Source organism: Agelaius phoeniceus, chromosome 32, assembly GCF_051311805.1.
Source record: "Agelaius phoeniceus isolate bAgePho1 chromosome 32, bAgePho1.hap1, whole genome shotgun sequence".
NCBI lineage: Eukaryota > Metazoa > Chordata > Aves > Passeriformes > Icteridae > Agelaius > Agelaius phoeniceus.
In genome coordinates this window covers 156,613-168,718 of record NC_135296.1, presented here as the reverse complement: position 1 = coordinate 168,718, position 12,106 = coordinate 156,613, and the positions used below count along the sequence as shown (strand labels likewise).

At 68.4% G+C, this 12,106-nt stretch overlaps 2 protein-coding genes across 5 annotated transcripts; one reads left to right on the top strand and one right to left on the bottom strand.

Moving 5' to 3' along the window:
• Positions 1-402: 402 nt before the first annotated feature.
• MRPL4 (mitochondrial ribosomal protein L4) lies at positions 403-4,888 on the bottom strand. 3 transcript variants are annotated; one of them, XM_077192395.1, is made up of 11 exons: positions 4,767-4,888; positions 4,290-4,338; positions 3,778-3,949; positions 3,626-3,677; positions 3,000-3,117; positions 2,282-2,388; positions 2,096-2,205; positions 1,343-1,413; positions 997-1,218; positions 717-937; positions 403-489 (listed from the first exon to the last, which is right to left on the bottom strand). In XM_077192395.1, the coding sequence occupies exons 1-9, from the start codon at positions 4,824-4,826 to the stop codon at positions 1,064-1,066; spliced, it is 894 nt and encodes a 297-aa protein (XP_077048510.1). In that variant the 5' UTR covers positions 4,827-4,888; the 3' UTR covers positions 403-489; positions 717-937; positions 997-1,063. The 3 variants fall into 3 exon arrangements, with proteins under 3 accessions (XP_077048510.1, XP_077048511.1, XP_077048509.1); XM_077192396.1 differs by having other exon boundaries at positions 403-468; positions 758-937; XM_077192394.1 differs by having other exon boundaries at positions 403-937.
• Positions 4,889-6,396: 1,508 nt separating this feature from the next.
• On the top strand, positions 6,397-10,809 carry S1PR2 (sphingosine-1-phosphate receptor 2). 2 transcript variants are annotated; one of them, XM_077192379.1, is made up of 2 exons: positions 6,397-6,457; positions 9,692-10,809. In XM_077192379.1, exon 2 carries the CDS (start codon positions 9,748-9,750, stop codon positions 10,807-10,809), a length of 1,062 nt encoding a protein of 353 aa, XP_077048494.1. In that variant the 5' UTR covers positions 6,397-6,457; positions 9,692-9,747. The 2 variants fall into 2 exon arrangements, with proteins under 2 accessions (XP_077048494.1, XP_077048493.1); XM_077192378.1 differs by lacking the exon at positions 6,397-6,457 and adding an exon at positions 7,851-7,943.
• The last annotated feature ends 1,297 nt before the right edge of the window (positions 10,810-12,106 follow it).

The window sequence follows — 12,106 nt, the reverse complement described above, 5'->3', positions numbered from 1 at the left end:
TCCCAGGAATTGGGTGAGGTCAGAATTTGTTCTTCCCGAATTTCCTCCTTTTCCGGCTCCCACCTTCCCGAGGTGTGGGAGGAGAGGGGGACACTTGGGGACACTTGGGGACACACAAATAAAAATCCCTCTGCCACCACGACCTTGAAATCCCCCAAATTCCACCCAAAAGGACAAAACCCGTGGGAAAACCTGCGGTGAGGAGGAGGAGGAGGAGGAAGGGCTGGAAAAGGGTTTGGGATTCTGGGGGGGGGGCTCCAAAAGGGGTCGGGATATTGGGGAGGGGGCTGGGATGGAGGAGCTGGAGCTTGGGGGGGGACCCCGGAGGGATTGGGGTACGGGGGGAGCCCCAAAAAGGAGGCGGGAGCCCCCTGATTCCGCCCAAAATAAAAACAACAACAATGGAAAAAAAATCCCTTTAACGGCCACAGCAGCCCCGAATTCCCGGCTGGGGGGGCTGGATCCGGTCTGGGGGGGCAAATCCCACACCTGAGGAGGGCAAATCCCACCCGGGGGGGGCAAATTCCACCCGGGGGGGGGCAAATCCCACCCAGAGAGGGCAAATCCCACCCAGGAGGGGCAAATCCCACCCAGGGGGGGCAAATCACACACCTGAGGGGGGCAAATCCCATCCAGGGGGGGCAAATCCCACCCAGGAGGGGCAAATCACACCCAGGAGGGGCAAATCTCACACCTGAGGGGGGCAAATCCCACACCTGAGGGGGCAAATCCCACCCAGGAGGGGCAAATTCCACACCTGAGGGGGCAAATCCCACCCAGGAGGGGCAAATCCCACCCGGGGGGGGCAGATTCCATCCAGGGGGGCTCCAGGACATGGAGAGGGGACAAAACCTCGTTGTGCCCCTGTGTCCCCAAATCCTTTCCCGACGGGATCGGGGCCGGGTCCTGCCCCATGGGGGGGACAAATCCCACCCAGAAGGGGCCAATCCCACCCGGGGAGGGCCAATCCCACCCAGAGGGGCCAATCCCACCCAGGAGGGGCCAATCCCACCCAGAAGGGGCCAATCCCACCCAGGAGGGGCCAATCCCGCCCAAGGGGGGCTCAGGCAGCCGGGGGGGGGTCCCGGTGGGGCAGCGAGAGGGGCACCAGGGGTGCGTAGCGCGAGTCGTGCCACAGCAGCCGCTGCTCCAGGAAGGTGACGGCGTCCAGGGTCAGCACCAGCGTCCGGTGCTTGAGCAGGCTGTGCACGTTGAGCCCTGCGTGGGGACGGGTGGGGACGCGTTGGGGACACGTTGGGGACACATTGGGGACGCCAGCGGGGTCCCCAGAGCGTCTCTGGGTGGGTTTTGGGGGGGTCAGAGCGAGGGCACTGGGGCTCACCCAGGGCAGGGATGAGGGTGATGGATTTGAGCCCCTCGGCCGCGGCGCTGATGTTCTCTGGGAATTCATTGCTGGGGGGGAAAGGGATGGGGAGTCCCCAAAGTGTCCCCGGGGTGTCCCCAGAGTGTCCCTGGGGTGTCCCCAAAGTGTCCCCACAGCAGGGACACCCAGGCCTGGTGTCCCCAGGCTCGTGGTGATCTGTCCGTGATGTCCCCAGGGTGTCCCCAGCTTCATGAACATCCCATTCCCTTTGTCCCCAGTGTCCCCAAAGTGTCCCCAGTGTCCCCAGCGCTGTCCCCATGTCCCCAGCCCTGTCCCCAATGTCCCCAGCCCTGTCCCCAGCCCTGTCCCCATGTCCCCAGCCCTGTCCCCATGTCCCCAGCGCTGTCCCCATGTCCCCAGCCCTGTCCCAATGTCCCCAGCCCTGTCCCCAGTGTCCCCAGCCCTGTCCCCAGCCCTGTCCCCCATGTCCCCAGCCCTGTCCCCAGTCCCCAGCCCGGTCCCCAGCCCTGTCCCCATGTCCCCAGTGTCCCCAATGTCCCCAGCCCTGTCCCCAGCCCTGTCCCCAGTGTCCCCCGTGTCCCCAGCCCTGTCCCCAGCCCTGTCCCCAGCCCTGTCCCCACGTCCCCAGCCGTGTCCCCAAAGTGTCCCCAGTGTCCCCATGCCTGTCCCCATGTCCCAGCCCTGTCCCCATGTCCCCAGCCCTGTCCCCATCCCTGTCCCCAATGTCCCCAGCCATGTCCCCTCTCTCACGTGTCCACCACCAGCACCGAGTGTCCCCAGCGCCGCGCCCGTGCCAGCTCCAGCAGCTCCTGGGGGTCACTGCTGGGCAGCTCCAGGCTCTCCACCAGGTGCAGCTCGTCCTGGGGGACACCGGGGCCGTTGTCACCCTGTCCCCAGCCCCGGGCGTCCCCCGGCCCGCCCGGGCCCCCCCCGTACCTGCATCAGCTTCACGCTCAGGGCCACCTTCAGCGCCAGCACCCGCACCCTCATGGGCACCATGTAGAAGTAGCTGGTGGGGCCCCGCGGGCCGTGGGCGATGCCACCTGCCAGGAGGGGACTCGGTGACAGCCCCGGGCAGGGGACACCCCCGTGGGCCAGGCCGAGGGGGCAGCCAGGCCTGGTGTCCCCAGGGCGGTCCTGGGTGTCCCCAGAGACCCCAGAGCAATGGGGGCAGCCAGGCCTGGTGTCCCCAGGATGGTCCAGGGTGGCCCCAGAGACCCCAGAGCAATGGGGGCAGCCAGGCCTGGTGTCCCCAGGGTGGTCCTGGGTGTCCCCAGGGTGTCCCCAGGGTGGTTCCTGATGTCCCCAGGGTGTCCCCAGAGACCCCAGAGCAATGGGGGCAGCCAGGCCTGGTGTCCCCAGGATGGTCCTGGGTGTCCCCAGGGACCCCAGAGACCCCAGACCAATGGGGGCAGCCAGGCCTGGTGTCCCCAGGATGGTCCTGGGTGTCCCCAGGGTGGTTCCTGATGTCCCCAGGGTGCACAGGGTGGTCCCTCAGGGCAGTCCCAGACATCCCCATGATGTCCCCAGAGTGTCCCCAGCCCCGTGTCCCTGTCCCCAGCCCCGTGTCCCCATTCCCACCCCCCTGTCCCCGCTCCCAGGCCGTTTCCCCCGACCCTCCTGTCCCTGTCCCCTGGTTTTTGGTGTCTCTCACCTCCCCTCCACAGCGGGGACCGGATGGAGCCGTGCCGGGCGCGCCCGGAGCCTTTCTGCCGCCAGGGCTTGCGGCCGCCGCCCCGCACCTCGGCTCGGGTGCGCACCCGGGCGTGGCTCTGGGGACAGACACACGGACAGACAGATGGACATGGTCACCCTGAGCCCCCTGCCCCGCACCTCGGCTCGGGTGCGCACCCGGGCGTGGCTCTGGGGACAGACACACGGACAGACACACGGACACGGTCACCCCCGAGCCCCACACATGAACCCCCCCCCCCCAGCCCCACCTGCAGTGGGTTTGGGGAGCCCCCCCAGAGCTCCTCAGGGCACCCAGGGAGGTTTTGAGAGCCCCCAAAGGTCCTTAGAGCCCCCAGACCCTTCCTGGGACCCCCCGAAGCTCTGTTGGGACCCTCCCCTTAAGCTCCTCTGCCCCCTCAAACCCCCTTTTTGCACCCCCAAATCCCTCCCCTACACCCTTAAATGCTCTCCTGCCACCCCGAATCCCCGCTTTTTGCCCCCAAATCCCCCTTTTCTGCTCCCAAATCACCTTTTTTTCCCCATAAATCCCCATTTTCTGCCCCCAAATCCCCCTTTTTCCCCCCAAATCCCCCTCCCCACGCTCACAATCCTCCTGAAGTTCCTCTGCCACGTGGCCACCGTGTGCAGGATGTCCAGCCTGGGGACACAGGAGGGGACACAGGAGGGGGACACTGGCCCAGAGCCGCCCCCGGGAGTGTCCCCAGTGTGTCCCCAGAGCCCCCCCCGGGTGTCCCCACCTGGGGGTGACAGCGAAGACGTCGGGGTGCAGGTCGGCCAGGCCCCGCAGCGCGTCCTGGGGGTGGCGCAGGGACCCCACCCAGGCCTGCACGGGGGACAGCGGGGACGGCACGGGGACACTGCAGCTCCTCAGCACCGGGGACGCCACCGGGGGCTCCTCTGGGGCCAGGCCTGGGGACAGGGGGACACGTGGGGACACTGGGACAGCACGGGGACGCTGCAGCTCCTCAGCACCGGGGGCTCCTCTGGGGACACTCGCAGGGTGGCCCTGGCATCCCCCAAAGCACGGGCAGCCAGCTCCGATATCCCCAGGGTGATTCAGGTGTCCCCAGCCCCGTGGTGGCCCTGTCGACGATGTCCCCATGAGGGTCGTGGTTGTCCCCATCCCCAGGGCCACCCCTCTCCGCTGTCCCCAGGGTGACCCCAGCACCTCCCCAATGTCCCCAGGATGTCCCCAACCCCTGGCACTGTCCCCAGGATGTCCCCAGGGTGTCCCCAGCCCCGCACTCACCCCTGCGGGTCTCGGGGGTCGCGGGCGGGGCCGGCGGCGCCGTCGAGAGCTGCGGGACGGCGACATTGGGGACAATGCCCAGGGTGTCCCCAGGGGGGCGGGACCAACCGCGGGCTGAGGGGAGGGGGGACACGACCCCCGCCCACCCCCCAGCCCCGCTCCTGGGACCGGCCGGGACCCCCCGAACCCCCCCGGGCCGAGCTCCACTTGGTACCGCCCCAACCCCGCCCCTCAGCGATGGCCCCGCCCACTCACAGCACCCACCGCACTGACCCCGCCCACTCACCGCCCTCAATACTCTGGCCCCGCCCACTCACCGCCCTCTATGCTCTGGCCCCGCCCACTCACCGCCCTCTATGCTCTGGCCCCGCCCCCGCTCGGTTCCCCCCGTTCCCATCCCGGTACCGGGGCCGCTCCCGGCCCCGCTCCCCGCCCGTTCTCCCCCCGGCCCGGCCCCGCTCCCGGCCCCGCTCTCACCGCGGCCCAGCCCCGGCCCCGGCTCCAGGCCCTCAGGGCGGCCGCCCCCGCGCGGATCATGGCGGGAAGGCGAGGGGCGGTGACGGGCGCGGTGACGTCACAGCGCGCGCGCGGCGCCACTTCCGGCGGGGGCGGAACGGCGGGAAAAGAGGAGGAAGGGGGGGGCGGGCGGGGACGGGACGGGGCTTCCCCCGTTCGTGTCCCCAACGCCAAACCCCGCCCCCCCGGTGTCACCACCAGAGAGCCCCAACAGCGCCCGCGCATCCAACCGTCCCTGCCCCGGGCCACTTCCCAGTGCCGGTGTCCCTGCCCCGTGTCCCTGTCCCTTCCCAGCATCACTGTCCATTGCCAGTGTCCCTGCCCCGTGTCCCTGTCCCTTCCCAGCATCACTGTCCCTTCCCAGCATCACTGTCCATTGCCAGTGTCCCTGCCCCGTGTCCCTGTCCCTGCCCGTGCCACTTCCCAGTGTCCCTGTCCCTCCTCAATGTCCCTGTCCCCTCCCCGCGCCAGTGTCCATTCCCAGTGCCAGCATCACTGTCAGTGGCCCTTGTCCCTCCCCAGTGTCCCTGTCCCTTCCCAGCATCACTGTCCATTGCCAGTGTCCCTCCCCAATGTCCCTGTCCCTCCCCAGTGTCCCTGTCCCTCCCCAATGTCCCTGTCCCTCCCCAGTGCCATTTCCAGTGTCCCTGTCCCTCCCCAGTGTCCCTGTCCCTCCCCAGTTCCCCATCCCAGCCCCACCACCCAGTCCCATTCCCATTTCCCATTCCCATTTCCCATTCCCATTTCCCATTCCCATTTCCCAGTTCCCATTTCCCCCTCGGGGATCTCCCCCAAATTCCCGCCCGGAATTCGCGGGGCTGGGATTGTCGGGACAATTCCCTTTTTTCCCCCTTTTTTTCCCCCTTTTTTTCCCATCCATTTTTCCGGGATTGTTGGGACACTTTCCCCTTTTTTTTTTTTCCCAATCCGTTTTTCCACAGCCCCGCCCGATCCCGGGGGTCCGGGGGCGGGAATTCCGCATGGATTGGGGGGGGGGAGCTCATCCCGCCCACCCCAGCCCGACCCCGCGCCTGGTTCCAATTAAATCCAAATTCATTAAATCCCTTCTCCGGCCCCTGGCCCCTCCCAGCGCTCAAAATTTGGGATTTTTTTTTTTGTTTTCTTTTTTTTTGGGGGGGGGGGGGGCTTATCAACCCCCCCCCCCAAAAAAAAAAATTCTGCCCCCCACCGCCGAATTCCCCTCGGGATGAGCCCTGGAAAGTCCGGGAAGTTTTCCCAGCCCCCCAAAAAATCCCCAAAATTGGGAACAAACTCCCAAAATCCTCCTGGGGGGGAGGGAGGGAGGGAGGAAGAAGAAGGGGGAGGGGTTTGTTCCCCCCCCCCCCCGCCGCATTTTGGGGGTGTCACCCACCCAAAGTGGGGGACACACACGGGGGGGGGGGGCTGCTGTTTTTTTGCTGGGTTTTTTTGCTGGTTTTTGTGGGTTTTTGCCGTTTTTCTCGTTTTTTGTGGTCCCCCTCCCCATTTTGATGGGTCCCAGCCCTGGGGGGGGGGGGAGTGGGAGGTCACACGCTGGCCCCGCCCCTCGGGTGTGTGGCCCCGCCCCAGCCCCGCCCTCCCCGTCCGCCCCCCCCCGCTCATGCTGGACCCGGGACGGGCGCTCAGCGCTGCCGGGACCGGCCCCGGGACCGGTAAGAGCCCCAAAAACCCCCCCGAGACCCCCGTGCCCCCCCCCGGGGGTCTCCTCCCCCCCGGGACCCCCCCAGGACCCCCCCGGGACCCCCCGGGACCCCCCCGGGACTCCCCGAATTGGGGGGGGGGGCACAGAACGGGACCCCCGGGACGGCCCCAAGCGTGGGGAGGGGTCTGGGGGTCTGGGGGGGGCTCGGGGGCGTCCCCAAGGGGGGGGGGGGGACACATTGGGGGGGTCCCCAGGGGGCGGGGGGGCCTCAAGCGCCGCCCCCCGCGGGTGAGGGTCCCCCCCAGCCGTGCCGCCTCCCCCACATTGTCCCGGCCCAGCTGTTTCGGCCACGCCAAAATCTGGCCCGCAGCTGGCGGGGGGGATCCTGCCCTTGGGGGGGGGTCCCCAAAACCCTGAGGGTCCCCAAAACCCCGACGGTGGCAGCGCCCGGCCGGGGGGCGCCGTGTCCCCGTGTTCGGGCTCGGGGGGGGCTCAGGGGCCCCTCCCGGCCCCGGTGGGCGCCGCCCCCGCGGCTAAACCCGGCTCTAAGCTGGGCTTTGTCCGCCCTGATCCAATTTGCTCCGGGATATTTCGGGATGGAGGCGCCCCCGGGGCCCCCCCCCGCCGCCGCCTCCCCCTCCCGGGGCGGGGGTCCCGGGGCCGGTCCCGGGATGGATCCGGGGATGGATCCGGGGATGGATCCCGGGGATGGATCCGGGGATGGATCCGGGGATGGATCCCGGGGCGGGACCCCCGGCTCCGGATCCCGGGCGATTCCCCAGGACAGGACCCCGGTCCCGGCGCTGGATCCCGGGGCAGTTCCCGGTTCGGGATCCCAGTCCCGGTCCTGGGGCAATTCCCGGGGCAATTCCCGGTGCTGGATCCCAGTTCAGGATCCCGGGGCAATTCCCGGCGTAATTCCCGGGGCAATTCCCGGGATAATTCCTGGAGCAATTCCCGGCTCGGGATCCTGGGGTAATTCCTGGCTTGGGGTCCCGGGGCCGTTCCTGGGGCCGTTCCCGGTTTGGGATCCCGGTTTGGGATCCCGGGGCCGTTCCCGGTTTGGGATCCTGGTGCCGTTCCTGGAGCCGTTCCCGGGGCCGTTCCCGGGGCCATTCCCAGTTTAGGATCCCGGTTTGGGGTCCCGGGGCCGTTCCTGGAGCCGTTCCCGGTTTGGGATCCCGGTTTGGGATCCCGGGGCCGTTCCTGGGGCCGTTCCCAGTTTGGGATCCCGGTTTGGGATCCCGGGGCCGTTTCTGGAGCCGTTCCCGGTTTGGGATCCCGGTGCCGTTCCCGGGGCCCCGTTCCCGGGGCCATTCCCGGTTTAGGATCCCGGTTTGCCATTCCCGGGGGTCCCGCCGCCCCCGGCCCCGCCCGTTCCCCGCGCTGGCTCCGCCCGGGTGGTTCCGAGCCGGGGGCGGGCGGCCGAGGGGAAGGGGAAGCGGCGGATGCTCCGTGCCGGTTCCGACCGGCACCGGCGGCTCCTACCGGCACCGGTACGGGGGTCGGGGGTGGCCGGAGGGGCCCTGGGGCGTCCCGGGGGCGGCGGGAGCCTGGGGCGGTGTCCCGGCACCGGGCGCGGCTGCGCGAGGCACCGGGCGGTGGCGGGACGGCACCGGGGGCTCCGCGACGGCTCCGCGACGGGAGCGGGGCAGCTCCGGGACCGGGACGGCTCCGGGACGGCTCCGGGGGAGTTCTGGGACCGGGACGGCTCCGGGACGGCTCCGGGGGAGTTCTGGGACCGGGACGGCTCCGGGACGGGACCGGGACGGCTCCGGGACAGCACCGGGGAGGCTCCGGGGCAGCTCCGGGACCGGGAGGGCTCCAGGACGGCACCAGCACGGGAGGGCACCGGGACGGGACCGACGCCGGTACCGGGACGGCTCCGGGACGCCCCCGGGACCTGGGAGGGCCCCGGGGCTCCTTGCCCCGCCTCGGCGCTCGGTCCTGTCCGGACCCTCGGGGGTCCCGCACCGGGAGGAACGGGGGGGGAGCCCTTACCGGGGGTCCCGTCCCGAAATCCGGGCGGGGGGGACACGGGGACCGGCGGTGACATCCCCGGTGTCCCCACCCCGCGCTTGTCCAGCCCCCCGGGCGCTCCGCCCCATTCCCCCCCCCCTCGGGATGTCTGCAACCTCCTGCCACCACCACCCCAGTGTCACCTCCTGCTGCCACCCGGTGTCACCTCCGGCCACCACCCAGTGTCACCTCCTGCCACCACCACCCTGGTGTCACCTCCTGCCACCACCTGGTGTCACCTCCTGCCACCACCCTGGTGTCACCTCCTGCCACCACCCGGTGTCACCTCCTGCCACCACCCTGTGTCACCTCCTGCCACCCCGGTGTCACCTCCTGCCACCACCCGGTGTCACCTCCTGCCACCTGGTGTCACCTCCTGCCACCCCCCGGTGTCACCTTCGGCCACCCCGGTGTCACCTCCTGCCACCACCCGGTGTCACCTCCTGCCACCACCCCGTGTCACCTCCTGCCACCACCCGGTGTCACCTTCTGGCACTCGGTGTCACCTTCTGCCACCCGGCGTCACCTCAGGGTCTCCTTGGTGACAACAAGGTGACATTGCTGCTCCCAGGAGCCACGTCCCTAGACTCAGGTCACCTCAGGGTCTCCTTGGTGGCACAGAGGTGACAATGGGGTGACATTTCCATCCCCAGGAGCCATGTCCCTGGCCTTGGGTCAGCCTGGGGTGTCCTTGGTGGCACAGAGGTGACAATGGGGTGACATTTCCATCCCCAGGAGCCACGTCCTGGTGACGCTGAGCCTCGGGTCACCTCAGGGTCTCCTTGGTGGCAGAGAGGCGACAGTGGGGTGACATTTCTGTCCCCAGGAGCCATGTCCCCAGCCTTGGGTCAGCCTGGGGTGTCCTTGGTGACAATGAGGTGACATTTCCGTCCCCAGGAGCCATGTCCCCAGCCTTGGGTCAGCCTGGGGTGTCCTTGGTGACACAGAGGTGACAATGAGGTGACATTTCTGTCCCCAGGAGCCATGTCCCCAGCCTTGGGTCAGCCTGGGGTGTCCTTGGTGACACAGAGGTGACAATGGGGTGACATTTCTGTCCCCAGGAGCCATGTCCCCAGCCTTGGGTCAGCATGGGGTGTCCTTGGTGACAATGAGATGACAATGAAGTGACATTTCTGTCCCCAGGAGCCATGTCCCTGGCCTTGGGTCAGCCTGGGGTGTCCTTGGTGACACAGAGGTGACAATGAGGTGACATTTCTGTCCCCAGGAGCCATGTCCCGGCGGCGCTGAGCCTCGTCCTCCTCTCCGCCCCCTGCCACCGCCATGGGGAGCATCTACAAGGAATACTGGAACCGCGACAAGATCCGCGAGCACTACAACTTCACCAAGGGCGACGGCGGCGAGGCCGCGGCGCCCTCGCGCTGGGTGGGCTCCGTGCTCATCGTCGTGCTGTGCTGCTTCATCGTGCTGGAGAACCTGCTGGTGCTGGTGTCCATCTGCCGCAACAAGCGCCTGCACCTGGCCATGTACATCTTCATCGGCAACCTGGCGGCCTCGGACCTGCTGGCCGGCGCGGCCTTCATGGCCAACACGCTGCTGTCGGGCAGCACCACCTTCAGCCTGACGCCCGTGCAGTGGTTCGTGCGCGAGGGCACGGCCTTCGCCACGCTGGCGGCCTCGGTGTTCAGCCTGCTGGCCATCGCCATCGAGCGGCACGTGGCCATCACCAAGGTGAAGGTGTACAGCAGCGACAAGAGCTGCCGCATGGTGCTGCTGATCGGCGCCTGCTGGGTGATCGCCGGCGCCGTGGGCAGCCTGCCCATCATGGGCTGGAACTGCATCAGCGACCTGGGCGACTGCTCCACCGTGCTGCCGCTCTACTCCAAGCGCTACGTGCTCTTCGTCACCACCATCTTCACGCTCATCCTCATGGCCATCGTGGGGCTCTACACGCGCATCTACTGCATCGTGCGCTCCAGCCACGCCGAGATCGCCTCGGCGCAGACGCTGGCGCTGCTCAAGACCGTCACCATCGTGCTGGGCGCCTTCATCGTCTGCTGGCTGCCCGCCTTCATCATCCTCCTGATGGATGCCTCGTGCCCCGTGCGCGCCTGCCGCGTGCTCTACAGCGCCAATTATTTCTTCGCCTTCGCCACGCTCAACTCGGCGGCCAACCCGGTGATCTACATGCTGCGCAGCAAGGACATGCGCGGCGAGTTCCTGCGCGTGCTCTGCTGCTGCGGCCGTGCCCGGGGCCGCGGGCAGCCCCCCGGCCGGGCGGGGGTCCCGCTGCGCACGTCCAGCTCGCTGGACAGGGGCCCGGCCAGCCCGGCCACGGAGCTGCCCACGGCGCCGCTGACCCGCGAGTGCACCACGTCCGTGTGAGGGTGGGAGAGGGCTGGGAGTGACGCTGGGGGGACTGGGGGGGTTTGTGGGTAGGGGGGATGCGGCGTGGACACCCCATGGACACCCCATGGCCTCATGGGCATCACATGAATGCCCCATGGCTTCATGGACGTCCCATGGACACCCTGTGGACACCCCATGGACACCCTGTGGACACCCCACAGACACCCTGTGGACACCCCACGGCTTCATCAACACCCCTCAGACACCCCGTGGACACCCCATGGCTTCATGGACGTCCCACGGACATCCTGTGGACACCCCACGGACACCCTGTGGACACCCCATGGCTTCATGGACGTCCCATGGACATCCTGTGGACCCCCCCATGGTCTCAAGACCACCCTGTGGATACTCCATGGCCACCTCATGGCCTCGTGGACACCCCAAAGCTGCCCCATTGCCACCCCATGGCCCCCACGGCCACCCAGAGGCCACTCCAAGGCCACCCTATGGCCCCAAGGCCACCCTGTGGGTACTCCATGGACACCCCACGGCCTTGTGGACACCCCGAGGCCACCCCACGGGCACCTGACAGCCCCAGGGCTGCCCCACGGTACGAGCGGCGCGGTTCCTCGCGGTTCCTCGCGGTTCCTCGCGGTTCCCCCGCCCTTCCCCAGGTACAGATGCACACCTGGCCCCCTCCGGGGCCGTCCCTGCTGTCCCCCGTCGTTGTCCCCGCGGGCGCTCCGTGTGCCCGGACACGCGTGGGGACCTTCCCACGCCCTGCCCGAGCCCCGGGGCCGCCGCCGGACCTGTCGGGCAAGTCCCGGGGCCCCTCCCGGCCCGTGGGCGGCTCCCGCCGCCGTTCCCACCGGGACAGACCGGGATAACCCCGGGGGGGGGGGCTCGGGGAGCCCCAAAATAGACCGGGATAAACCCGGGATAAACCCCGGGGACCCCTCAAATAGACCGGGAAAACCGCGGGGGGGGCTCCGGGGACCCCCGAATTAGACCGGGATAAACCCGGGATAAACCCCGGGGACCCCTGAAATACACCGGGATAGCCCCGGGGGGGCTCCGTGGACCCCCGAAATCCGGGATTTTCCCCCGCGCTGGTGCGCGGGGCCGGGGGCTTATCCCAGTGCGGCCGGATCCGCCGGGATCCCCCCCGAAATCCCCGGGATTTGCCCTAAAATCCTCCCCCCGTTGTATTAAACGATTTTTTTTTTTCCAGCTGTTTCCGCGTCTTTCCCCAAATCCCAAATTTTGGTGTGGGGTGGGGGGGGAAATATTCCCGGTGGGAATTTGGGAAAATTGAGCGTCTCAGGCGGGT